This window comes from Scardinius erythrophthalmus (assembly GCF_964197995.2).
Source record: "Scardinius erythrophthalmus genome assembly, chromosome: 12".
Taxonomy (NCBI): Eukaryota; Metazoa; Chordata; class Actinopteri; order Cypriniformes; family Leuciscidae; genus Scardinius; species Scardinius erythrophthalmus.
The window spans coordinates 10,597,444-10,611,678 of record NC_138232.1 but is presented as its reverse complement, the minus strand read 5'-3'; the positions used below and the strand labels follow the sequence as shown (position 1 = coordinate 10,611,678).

At 38.1% G+C, this 14,235-nt stretch overlaps 1 protein-coding gene across 3 annotated transcripts in view; it reads left to right on the top strand.

Annotated features, from left to right (window-relative positions):
* Positions 1-14,235, top strand: part of srgap3 (SLIT-ROBO Rho GTPase activating protein 3) — an 89,717-nt gene that overhangs the window by 14,639 nt on the left and 60,843 nt on the right. For all 3 annotated transcript variants that reach the window (XM_081381572.1, XM_081381574.1, XM_081381573.1), the window contains exon 2: positions 10,522-10,699. In XM_081381572.1, the coding sequence (XP_081237698.1) occupies positions 10,522-10,699 (178 nt within the window). The remainder of the gene's footprint in view (positions 1-10,521; positions 10,700-14,235) is intronic.

The window sequence follows — 14,235 nt, the reverse complement described above, 5'->3', positions numbered from 1 at the left end:
AGTTACACTGGTACTGGAAGCAAAGAGGCATTTCTGGTCACTAGGGCCATAGTAAAATTCATATTTTCCTCATGCTATCTTTTCTCGTCGTCCAGGCATTGTTATTTGGCATCTCCAAAAAACAAATAAGAATGTGAATTTGATTGACGTGATAAATACCAGTATTTATAATGTGTCTTGGTTTACTGGTTTACTTGGTTTATCATGCTTTAAAATCATTTATTAGAGGAAGCACCTTATACCTGTTTATTAAAGTTTAACCGAATAATACATTTCTGATTTTGTTGCTTTAAAGCTTTATCTTACATAAAAAGATCTGGATTTGTGTGGTGGACCGCCAATGGTGTTAAAGGTCTTTGTCTTTACCCAGATGCTCTTAACCAGCAACTGACATAATTGCAAATGAGCACTGCAATTTTGACATTTACAGCCAGGGAATAAATTCTAAAAATTGGTTCCACACAAGAGGTAGCCAGGAACAAAAGAGGTCAGATGATTGTCTTGTCATGTTGCCTTGTGTAAATGTGCACGTGTCAACATCTCGGCGCCCTCCATCTCTCCTCAGACCTTTTTCCCGGGAGAATACCCGTGCGTTGCCGTAGAGACAGTGTACAGTCATTTTTCTCTGTGAGTGGGACTGGCATGGAGACAGCTGTGATTGAAGGCACGGCTCTAAAAGGGACATGTCTCGAATTCTCTAAAGACGCCAGATCATATAACATAGGCACAGGATGCTGATGGTAATACTTCAGCTAGGGAGGAGAAATCAATGCGTTAAATAGATGGGAAGCTGGATGGTGGTGTTTCTGTGTGCGTTCATGTATTTAGTGTGTGTGTTTTGGATTTGTCTGCTTGGAGAAAAGGACAGAATTGCATTATCTTCTTCCTGGACAGTGATATTGTATTGTCTTATGTACCCAATTTCAGTTAATTGATGTCTCAGGCATTCAGCCATGTAGTGCAGATGTTAAATTGACCTTCCATGTGGAGTTAGAAAGACATTTGCACAAGTTCATGTTGTGAAAAGGCTAGGCAATCTAAAAATTGGCCGAGACTATTCGGCTATGATCAGGAATTATGTTCTTGGGTGAATGACTGGGTGTGTATGTGTGTTTCTTTTGCTGAGGATGAAGATGATGATGTTGCAATTTTGAAATAACCTGCTACACTGTTTTTACATTTAAATGGTTTTTGTCATCATCATCTATTGCTCACTTAAAGTTAATCTTTATAATGGTGTGATGCCTAATTTTACCTATAGCTATATATAGACAAAATATTATAATTTTAACATCAGCCATTTATCGGTCATGAAAATTATTATTGGTAATATTAAAAATATAAAGCAGCACAACTGTTTTCAACATTGATTTGATAATAAGAAGAAATGGTTTGTGAGCAACAAATCAGCTTAATTATTGATTTCTGAAGGATCATGTGAGTCTGAAAACTGGAGTAATGGATGCTTAAAATTCAGCTTTGCTAATACAATTTACTATTATTAAAAAAGAAACACTTAATTTAAATTGTAATACCATTTTACAATATTAGAATTTTTACTGTGTTTTTGATCACATACATGCAGCCTTGTTTTGCATAAGGGTTTTCTTAAAAAATAAATAAAAATAATAATTCTTACCGACCTCATATTTTTTTACCTGTAGTTTAGATGCTCTGATTATGATAGTGAATAAAAAGCTAATCATAAGAGCTTTTTACATTATAGTTGTGTTTCTGATTCTGTACTCCAGAATAGCAGGATAGTTATGATCTAGCTGTCTGCACTTATATAACCACACATCAAAGGTTGTTCGCTCTGAAGAATGATGCCACTTAATGATTTGGGCATTAGGGGGAAATGGCATCATATAAATGCCATCATGGCAGCTAAATATAATGTATATCAGTCCATTATAAACATAAGCATAAATCTGTGGCCTTTTAAAGTGACTCTAAGAGTTCTGTTGGGCTGATGATGGACTGCAAAGTCTGTTACATTTAGGAAGATAGTTTAAAGCTCAAATGTCACCCCTAGTTCTGTTCTCTGGAGTGCTGGACCTTTTACACAAGAAAGGTCCATATCTCGCACCCTATGTCTGTTCTCACCTTTTCTTACTGGGTTAATCAGGTAACTAATGGGCTCAGAAGGTCAGATTTGCTGTCATTATGAATGGTCGTTAATAGAACCGATGGGGGGCTTTATCAGATTCAGTTTGAAGTTAATTGCCTGCGGCGTGTGTTATGTAACCTTCGGTGTGAACTCTGCAAAACTGCTGCAGTGGACTTGCTTTACAGATGGCTGAAGAAAAGGGATGCTGAAAGGTGGAGCGAGAGGGGAAAAAAACTGTCAAAGATTTAAAGGTGATCTAAGTAACTTTTTTACCTTAACTGAACAGCTTCGGAGTCATTGGAATGGTTATATCACTTATTTCGGGTTGAATGGTGGCCGTTTCGCACCCCCCTGGTGCCCGTGAGCGGAAAATACGCACTTGCAACTTTGAGCCGCCGCGTCAAGAAGTGTCGCGTGATATCAGGTCTCGCGATGTAAACAATTGCTTTACGGCCAAAAGAAATCTGCTAAAATGCTGTCATTATTGCGCTCCCTCACGCTGTTTGAACCAGAAGACGTTTTAAAGAATGTCCTGTCTGCTTTGATGTCGTTGATCTACTAGCCATGGTGTCTGAGAATCGCCAACGAGTTTTTACAACAGTGTTGTCAAATATCTATTCCGAAGCTGTGGGGGGAGCTCTAGAGAGAAACCTGGGAGCAAAAAGCGAGAATGCAGTGAAGAAATCCCGAAACTACTGAGCCCTGCTTTAAATATTGTCCAGCAATGACCCCTGCTTAACTCATGCCCACTCATTCATCTTGTGGTTGGACTCTTATTGCTAAGCAGCGAACAGTAATTGGAAAAGATGCTGATCTAGCTACTATTTGCTACAAGTTGTATGCATACTGTGTGATGCATTGGTGTAGAATTGCTGAATAATATGGATTACACAGTTTGTCTGGTTAAATTAATTATTTAAATGGACTATGCCCTCTGCAATGTGGTCAAAGGTTCTTGACGATATTATCCTCCGAGAACACTTTTAAGGGCAAATGATGATTTGCTGGTACTGTGGATTTTTTGGTCATGCGGTATTGCTGTAGCCGTAATGCTATCCATGATAATGCAATTGCATTTAAGCGGATATTCAGGATTGAGAGGCAGGCCTGGTTCTTGGCAGATGTAGAAGGTTGGGCTGGCAGAGAGTGGGCATTTATCTCTTAATTTCACTTTAAATAAAATCTTACCATTTTCACTGTTTGAAAATTTTGAAAGAAAATGCAACGGAAGCCTAAGGCCCAAGCCCAATTCTGTGTCTTACCCCTTCCCCTTAGTTTTGCACTCTCACGTGAATATACAAAACTAAGGGGAAGGGGTAAGACAGAGAATTGGGATTGGGCCTAATAACGAACACAACTTTAACGTGCAAGTGCCATTTCCCACAGAACACAGTTTTCCCATTCCCACTATACAGTACTTTTGTTTTTCAATGTAAACGTGCTGTATTGGTTAGCATTAAAGGGTTAGTTCACCCAAAAATAAAAGTTCTGTAATTACCGTAATTACTCTCCATAACGTCGTTCCAAACCCGTAAAACTTTCGTTCATCTTCGGAACACAAATGAAGATATTTTTATAAAATCGGAGCGATTTCTGTCCCTCCAGTGATAGCTACGCAACTACCACTTTGACGCTTCAAAACGTTCACAGAGATCGTAAAATGAATGCATAGGAATTGAGCGGTTTAGTCCAAATTTTCTGAAAAGAGGAAATTGCTTTATGCTGAACAGATTTCATTTAGGCTTTTATTCACATGACATTCATCAACTCACACATCAGTTGTGGTAAACGAAAGCTCAAGCATGTTCGCTTGATGTCCGAGAAACAAATGAGGTTCATTCTTGCATGTTACGCAGCATGTTTGAGCTTCTACAAAAACCAATGAGGTTCATTCTTGTGTGTTGTGCAACACATTTGAGCTTCAGCATGAACCAATGAGGTTCATTCTCGTGTTACGCAGCATGTTTGAGCTTCAGAAAGAATCAGTGAGGTTCATTCTCGTGTGTTACGCAGCACGTTTGAGCTTCAGCAAGAACCAATGAGGTTCATTCTCGTGTTACGCAGCGCGTTTGCGCTTCCGCAAGAACCAGTGTGGTTTGTTTGTTTGTGGTCAACTCAACTCAACTCAATCAAGCAAGTTTGGTTGAGCTTTGTTCATGTTTGCTGATCAATGTTTATATATGAATGAATAAAAGCCTAAACTCAATCTCTACGATCTCTTTATGAACTTTCTGAAGCTTCAAAGTGGTAGTTGCGTAGCTGTCAATGGAGGGAACAGAACTGGCTCAGATTTTATTAAAATAACTTCATTTGTGTTCCGAAGATGAACATAATGCTGTAGAAGTGTACAAATGAATCATGCCTTCACATGTTATTTAGAATACGGTGACGAACAGACAATCGCTAAAAACTACTTTTTTTATCTGCTACTGATATATTTCCTCTGATTAGATTTCACTCCTCTCTTTGTCCAAGGCAAGTGTTTGCCCTTTTACAGCACAGAGAATGTCTCATTGACACAGCAGCATCTGAGTCACTGTGTATCTAAAGAGGATAATCACTGTGTGTAATGAGCGAGAGACTGAGAGATATATGGATGAGTAGCACCCACGATAAAAACATAGACACTCTTTAATCGAATCTAATAATACACAAATCCACTAGTGGAATGATTTGGAGACAGTGAGGGTTAAAAGGCAAAGAAGACTCAAAGACGGGCTTGTCTGTGAAAAAAAGACCACAGAACGGAGAGCTTTCAGCGTCATATAAAGACCATGTCACTGGTATTGTGTTGCAGTAAAACTCTAAGTGCTTATTACGTGCTGGAACCATTTGGTATTGATTTATTTTGCATGAAAAGGGCCTGAGTCTCCAATTCACCATTGTAAAAAGGTGAATTGAATGAACTCTTCTGGAAATGGCGCATGGAATTATTTCCAACAAGAAGTTCTTGTTGAGACTGCAAGGGTTTTGTGAGATGATGCTATAATTGAGAAAGTTTCTCATTGTGTCACAAGCCCAACAGGACTTGGCCTTTCTTGACTGTTTTGAGATTGTGCTCAAAAACATCATAGACTTACATTCTAGAACGAATCTGAGCCATATTTAGGGACCAGAATATCATATCATTGTGGGTGGACTCTTTTGGCTTTAAGTGGTTTCTAGGGTCTTCTGGATGCTAGCAACCACCCATAATACCCTAGAAACTGCATGGCAATGTGCTAAAAACCACTCAGAATACTTAGCAACTGCATTGCAACCATCCATAGCAGGGCTGTGTGATTAATCGAAATTGTAATAAAATTACGATGTGTGAGCATGATTTTTCCACCAGCCCCCTAGTGTGCCATATGAATGCAGGGTGCAAATCTAGAGCAAAACAGAGCGGTTTTACCGTTACCACATGAAAGAAAGCACAGAAACAGGCAAGGTGAATTCAGGGCAGGATAAGGACTTGGCCAAAAAAAATCAACATCTGTGGTTTGGGATTATTGTGGATACAGGAGAGGTTATGTATCATAGAGACAGGTAATTTGCAAAATCTGTCAAACTATCGTTGCAGCAAAACAGAGTAGGGGCCATTCACACATAATGCGTTTCTCTGGTTAAAAACAGGAGATGCAAGTCTAGAGACAATTTTTTTTAAAAGTAACTTTTAGCTTGAGCGCCGCGTACAATGCCATGTCATGCACGAGATGCTGCAAAAGACACAAGACGTGAGTGCAATGGAAGACATTCATCTAGTGTGCTTACATAGAAATGGCTCATTCCAAATCAGGTGAACAAAAATCCATAATGCAGGCATTTTCAAACTGCGCAGCATACGAAAAGTGTTCAAAAAGGCATAAAGAAATAACCGACGCCATCATGTTACATTTATGCAAAGATGTGGTGTCTGCAAAGCTGGCTTCCAAAAAAATATTAATTATATAACTATAATCGTGATTAAAATCAAATGTGCAATATTTCTGATAGTATTTTTTTTATCCATATCGCACAGCCTTAATCCAGAGTGGGACCCTTGTATTTGCATGAGAAAACCAACGCATTCTCATCCTTGGGCGTCATATACTGACGCTTTTGACATTTCGTCGACATCGAACGCACATGGCACCCTTTAGCGTCAATATGACACGCACAGAGCTTTGTTCGGTTATGGGTAGGTTTAGGTCTGGTGTAGGGTTAGGGTTAGACCGCTAGGAGGTGCCTTCTGGCCCATTTCTATCTGCGTCTCATATTGACGCTAAAGGGTGCCATGTGCGTTTGATGTTGACGAAATGTCAAAAGCGTCAATATATGACGCCCTATGAGAACTCACATTTTCTTCAGAAATCGCTAAAATCTTGTGCTAGTTAGACAACTGAGGAACAAACTAGTTTATTTTTCCCAGATGGAATTTGTAGACCTTTTTAACATTTTCTGTGCCAGTTTTTGGAGAAAAACTGCTGACTGGGTGGCAACACCGTAGGGTTAAGCATGATGAATTGAGTTAAACAAAGCTGAGAATACTGCAGTCTTAATGGCAGCTGAAAGCATTATCAAATTAGACATGATGTTAAATAAACGAACTCACCGAACAAACTGTGAATGGTGGGTGTTTTATGAAAGATTGTGGATCACATACTCCTCAAATCTGAGAGAAAATACAAACTACTTGTAAACAATTACCTCCAATTTTAAGTGGTGTACTTAATTTTTCCAGGCTGCTGTTTTGTTCTTTTTTTATTTAACTAGATTGCTGACTGCTCTTCAGCTGAAACGTCGGACCAAATACTTATGTACAAATGAGACAAATAAAAAACTTTACCAGAAATTGTTATGCAATCAGTTAATTAATTGAGTTGATTAATTAGCCAAGTTTGGTGCTTTTTTCTCAACACTACCATGTAATAAAGAATTTTATTCAGCAAGGATTCATTAAATTGATCAAAAGTGACAGTAAAGACATTTATTACAAAAGAATACTTAAAAAATATCATGGTTTCCACAAAAATATTAAGCAGCACAACTGTTTTAAACATTGATAATGGTAAGAAATGGTTCTTTAGCACCAAATCGCCAAATTAGAATGATTTGAAGACTGAAGGAATGGCTGCAAAAAATTCAGCAATGAAAGAAAATTTATACTTTTATAATTTTTTGTATCATTTTACATTTACATTTACGTTTAGTCATTTAGCAGACTCCTTTGTCCAAAGCGACTTACAAATTAGGACTAAATTAAGCGAGTCATTGTGAATCAATACAGCCAAATAAATACAGCCTTTCTGAGCGTAAGAGACTTGTATAGACCACCAGTGCTCCGCAGAACCACAGCTCTAGACCAACACCTACTGAGAGCACGTCTTGTGAGTTTTAATTACAAAGAACATCTCTGGAAATCTCTATAACACCCTATTTCAAGTCCTCCCATAGAAATGGACCCACGGCTCAGACGGAAATGGTTTGGGGGTAGGGGAAGTAAATGACGCACAGTATATAGGATAATAGATAGTATCTTGATAGATAGTTTCTGTTAGAAAACCTTTAAATTAAAGGTTAAGCTTGTTGCCTGTATACTTAGATGATCTTTTGTGTATTTTTGGCTCTTTACCCTACTTTTCATACTCTATAATAGGGATCCATCATCTCTATTTATTCAGATGGCTCAGTCATCATGTTTTGCTAATATGAGAGACAGGCTATTTGTTTTCATTGAAATCAGATGGTCTCAACTCGTGTGTTTGTTTTTAAAGTGTAATTCAGGGGTACGTCGACCATCGAGTGACACAATCGTTCAGCTATTTGCAAGCAGAGGTTGTGACAGAGTTCGGACTCATCAGATGAGGGTATTAAATCCTTCTGTTAAGTAATTCCTTGCTTCTAATGTAACCGGTTCACAGTGTTATACAGGGGCCGAAGGGACGTCAGGCCAAAATTCACAGCATTCCTCCTCTGAGAGCAGCTATGAGTTCCAGACATCAAGTGAAGCCACAGAGTGATCGCAGCACACTTAGAATCCTCTTTCTTGTGAATAATTCTGTGATGGCTTAGGGTCTCCGTGAGAAGCTCAGTTACTATGTGACCTATTTTTCGGCTCTCGCACTGCTGCAGGTTTTTAAACCTGCTCCTTTTACAAGAGTATTTTCAAAAAAGTCCTGCCTGCCATTCATGTGAAACGGTGTCAGATGTTTCTGGGTCGTTCCTCTAGGCTCTCTTGTTTTGTTACACGAATACATGCTGAGGAAAGAGTTTGTGAAAAAGCAGAGAGAAAGAATGAAAAACAGAAAATGCAGAAGTTTTCAGGGAGTCTTAGTGAAACGGTATCAACCAATAGGGGTTTGTTAGTTTTCTTCTTCTTCAATAAGCTACCTCTAAATAGGGCCCACATGGGTTTTAACTGCAAATAGTGCCAGCAGGCAGTAGCCCTCATTTCTAAAGGAAAAGCCAGGTTCAGTGGTTAACCAAAAATTGAAATGCTACACTGCGGTTCGGTCAACCCAGCACAATATTACAGGAAAAAAAGAACGCACTCCCATTTCAACAAGTTTTTGCAGTTGAATGTAATTGTTAATTCTTCTCTTGTAGCTAGGGCTGCATGATATAACAAAATACAATCAATGTGTTTGTGAAAATCACGTAGACTGCGATATATTTAAATAAATATATTCACTACTGGCTCCAGAGTGGCAGTGCAGCCCATGATACAGCGCTTCCCCAGACTGCGAGCTGCCCGCATGTAAAGTGCCATGTTTCACTCTGAAACCAGCAGCGCATATGTCCATTTGCAAACCGCCAAACTAAAAGCTCAATGGTTTAACGTTTGAAAATGAAGAAATTGAGACAGAAAAATTTGTATTGTAATTGTACAGTTGTACTATGAAATTAAAATAATTTTTGCTAAATAATTCTTATTTTACAATAGGGTCCAATTGGGCAAAAGGCACACCGGGGTAAAAGGCGCATTTGATTTTATTCTCCTCTAAACAACGAAAATGAAAAGAAACTTGCCGCAGCACTTTCCTAAACATCCGTGTTTCACGACGCATGGAAATGTGGCTGATCCTTGATGCAGTCATGAGCAGCAGCGCAAGTTGATTCTGTGTTTATTTTATCTAAGGTTTTCCAATAACTTAAGAATATGTAAAAGAATGGTATTTGAGGTAAAAAAGCCCCCATGCTGTTGGGGCTGAAGTCACAATAATTAACATGATGATAAATATCTGGCTATCATGCAACCCTATTTGTAGCTCAGAAGTGTTGTTGTATATGTTCAAAAGCCCACAGAATGCAGTTATTTGACACTCAACAGCTTGACTGGGCTAGCTCTGAGATGTTGCTTCGTGTTAGCAGCAGATCAGAATTTTCGACCCGAGCAGCTTTACACAAGTCGATCAATATCACAGTTGATTTATTTTATTTCCAGTAAAGCTATCTACGTTAAGTTATGTTTGATTGTGAGCTTTCTTTTGTGTCAGGCTTGATTTGCTTTATCAAGCTACTTTTTCTGTTGTCTAATTGTTCTGTTAACCTTAGTGTGGGGAACCAAAATAATGACATTTTCCTTTAAAGGAAGTCTTTGAAGGAATAGAGGCCTTTTGAAATGGCACATGAAAGAAGCTTTGCTTTAACACTGTAGAAACTGGCTGCCTGAGGGACAAGACTTACTGTACAACCTACATGTACTTCGCTGTTGTGTTAGTATAATTCTCGCTTTTCTCTCTCTCTCAGGACTGAGGGAACAGCTTGTCAGTTCAATAACACACTGTTTGTGGCAGGAAACCTTTATTTGCAATTAACTGCAAGTTAGTGATTTTTCTGTGAAAACAAGCTCTGTTCTTAAATATTAGTTTATCTAAATAGCAGCAAGTGCTACAACACAGAAGGCAAATGGCCATCCATCCATCCATCCATCCAATAAAAACAAAAACTAGTTAATCCAGTAAACCTCACTAATCAAGTGGATTGTGGGATGACTACTTCAAAATTTGTATCCTCACATGTGGATGCTTGATAAGGAACAGCTGTACAGCTGTGGCCTAAAGCTTAGATCATGACAAAACAAGTGTGGATTTCAGTCTCATACATTTTTTATTAAAGGACAAAGCACAGGTCTGACTTGGCGTACTGAATTAGAAATTTCTCAATTTCCCTTTACCAATTTGCATACAAATTTCCTATTAAGTGGTAGGTTATTTTCCTTCATATCTATATTGGATGGATATATACCCTGGGATGATGTAATGTATTCGTATCCAGTAGTCAAGAATGACTGGAATAATCGTGGAAATTCTTTGGTCAGTAGCTAAATGGATTAAATGGATTCAGCCAGTTTGAGAAGAGAACATCTGAACCTAACTACTTTTGTATATGTACACAAAGAGATTTTTGCTGAGTCAAACTAACGTGTTTATGTGTACTCTGTTGCTCAGAGATCCGTAATCAGTTGGTGGAGCAGTTCAAGTGCCTGGAGCAGCAATCAGAGGCCCGGATCCAGCTGTTGCAGGACCTGCAGGAGTTTTTTCGGCGCAAGGCCGAAATTCAACTGGAGTATTCTCGCAGTCTAGAGAAACTGGCCGAGAGGTTCTCCTCAAAGATTCGTGGCCCGAGGTGAGGCTTATTTGATATGTGCAAGTGTGAATAGTTCAACAAATATTTTTATTTCTGCCATTATTTATTATTTTTCTTGGAACACAAATTACAAATGCCTGATACATATTTCAGCTGCTCTTGCCAAAAAAACACTACAAAAGTTAGTGAAAAATGACATATTTCAGCCTGTTTATTACACAAAGACTTTAATTTGAAGACTTGAAAGTAAGCAAAACAGTTTTATGGACTAGGGTTGTCACAGTACCAACATTTCAGTAGTCTGTACTAGGGCTGGGCGATATCATTTTCCCTTAACAAAATAAATATCTTAATAGAAAAATGTATTTCTTAGTTTCTGCATGTGCTAACGGGTGATATTGTTTGTGTTGCCTGACTTTGATAGCACGTGTCTTCAGCGCAGTTTGCAGTGCAGGCTGCAATATTAATAATATTACATGTTTTGTCTCTTGACAGTAGTAGTAGCTTGAGTTAGGATGCAGATGTAAATTAATGTTCATTAACAAAAACAGTAACGTGTAAAAATTGTAACAACCTCATTTTTATATGGTAAAATGTAAATATTCTGACTGTTATATTAAAATTAACTTCTTCTTCCATAGCACCATACATTTAGATCATTATAACCAGTTAAAACCTAGCATATGGCACCTCACTATCATGTTAAAATGTAACTCTATGGTTTCTATGTTATTTGAATGAAAAACAGTAGCATAAATACATTTAGTATAAAGTTTTTAATTACTCTTTCAATACATTTAATACATGTCTACATTAATAATATAATACAATTCGATATCAATACCATGGTGCAGTTAGTGTTACTACAGTAAATCCATGGTAAATGAAAAGTCTTCTGACTGTATCGTTGCGCACAGTGTTTCTCCTATTTGTCAGCTATGTTTCATCGGGCTTTAAACTAGTTTAAATCACAGAGACATTTATGTTCCTTGCTGAATTCAAGCACTTCTCACTGGATCTCACAGTGCTGTTTAGTAGTTGCATGACCGAGACCGATCATCGAGTAAACGCATCTGCTATAGTAAGCTTGTGCTGTGCTGCCGTTTGAACTTTGAGCCAAGCGGATAAATCAGAAATCTGTCAATACAGAAACTTTGCAGTGTACTTAGCAGCAAAACTAAACTTGTATTTACAGTACGAATGGGTAATAAAAACAAAGCAAGATAAGAGCCCTCCCTTTATAATAAGGCTGTCAAGCTTACTGAATTCTACACTCTCACGAAAACTCATTATAATAAAAAAAAAAAGCTGTCTTAAAGGTGGTATCAGTGATTTCAGGCCCAAAAACATTTTTTATCACATTCATCTAATCTTTCCTAACGATCCGCTAGCTGCCCGCCCCATAAGCATGCCGTCAAAAAAACGCATCTCTGTAGGCAGCCTAGGCTCTGAGATCTGCACACAAAAACAAATGGTTTAGCCAAACACTCAAAACCAAAACAAATAGTGTTCCAACCAATCACCGACAGGGGGAGGGTGTTGTGAGGTTTTGTGCTCGTGCACGGCTGCACGCGAAGTCGGAGCTGAAGAAAAAGCTGGCTCAAAACCTCACAACACCCTCCCCCTGTCGGTGATTGGTTGGAACACTATTTGTTTTGGTTTTGAGTGTTTGGCTAAACCATTTGTTTTTGTGTGCAGATCTCAGAGCCTAGGCTGCCTACAGAGACGCGTTTTTTTGACGGCATGCTTATGGGGCGGGCAGCTAGCGGATCGTTAGGAAAGATTAGATGAATGTGATAAAAATATTTTTGGGCCTGAAATCACTGATACCACCTTTAATTGTACATTGAATCTCTAATTTACATTGTGTTTACACTTTGTTGGTTATAATGAAAGAATTCGTGAGCATGCGTTTTCAGCAGTGATAAGCAGAACTTACTGACTAGCACCTCTGATTGGCCATTGCATTCCTGACCTCAACATGTATGACTGTGATTGGCCACAATACTCAACGCTTGTAAAAACACGCTGTAAATAGAAACCTTTGACGCAGCACATACAAAAAATATCCGTTAATCGTTACTATGGGCACTGCAGAAATACTGGTACCGTCAACTTTATTATTTTTTTGTACAGACTAATGTTGGTAGGATTAGTATATTATGACAACCCTAGTATGGACTATTTCTATGATGATTTTATGATGTATTTTTGGTCCTTGTTTGAGCTTGAAAGCCATGGTCTCTATGAACTGTTCTTGTATGAAAAAGAGCTGCATTAAAGTTTCTCTTAAAAAATCCTATTTAGTGCTTGATGGAAAACAAATGACATAAAAGTTTCAAACATCATGATTTTAGGTATGTGATGACAGAACTTAAATTTTTTGGTGAACTGTTCCTTTAATTGTGCATGCCAGATTATGTCTCCTCCTTATTTCTCAGTCTGTTTCACCATTTGTCTCAGTGCTCCTTCAATCAGAGCAGAAATAGCTGCTGGTAAATTTTAATCTCTCTCCTGCTGCTGGACATAATCGTCCTTCAGACAAGGGTTGCTCCTCGTTCTCTACTTTCTGCAAAGTTTAAAGAAGTTGTTAAATGCCTGTAGAATTTTACACATTAGGATGTTATCTTTGGTTGTTAATTTGAATTAAATACCCTTTTGAATTAAGTGTTTCCTCAAAAGAAAACATACTTTTGCTTCACACTAATCCAAGATAGCCAGTTCTGTCCTCTAACACAACTTTAAAATATTGCTCTATAAGCAACTGTTCTTATCAAGTTTTCTTCTTTCAACCAAATGCTTATAACAAACCTGTATGACTGACATTCTTCTGTGCAACACAAAAGGTGATTGTAAAATGTCTTTTTATTGTCCATACAGTGAAAGTTAATGGTGTCCAATATTGTTTTGGACTCCACTAACTTTCATTATGTGGACAAAATGTTCAGATTATCCTCTTTTGTGATTCATAGAATGATGACAGAATTTTCAATTATGGGGGAACTATCCCTTTAAGACTATGAAAAATTTAGTTTGAATATTTTTAAACAGCATTTATAGAATTTAAATGTTATAATATGTTGATTCCGGTGACTAATGGCAAAAGTAACTCATTTAGAATATCATACTGTATGTGTTATAGAAACGTTTCAGCAATGCAGTAAACAGCTACAGTTTTCATTAGGAGTGATTATTGGCTCATGTGGCATCAAGCCAACAATGGATTTTGAGTCTGCAGTAAAACTTCTGCTAACAAAACCTCAATTGGTCACTGTGGGATGTGAAAAAAAAGGATTCTACCAATGCTAGCTCTGATATGGCCGTAGAAACGCATTGAGCTTGAGATAGATTTCATATTTTTCTGGGAATGATAGGAAAATGAACATATTGAGACAACAACTCTTTTAGATGTTTAGTGTCGGAATTTGTACATACACGGGTTGTGTCATGAATGTAGGTAGGTTTGTTTTGTGAGTGTTTTGCAGCAGGATTGGCGGGTTTAATTAATAGCAGCTGGTGGAGGAGGGCCGTCTGCTGCTGGCTCCCGGGGCCAGTCTCACTGCACCATTGACTAC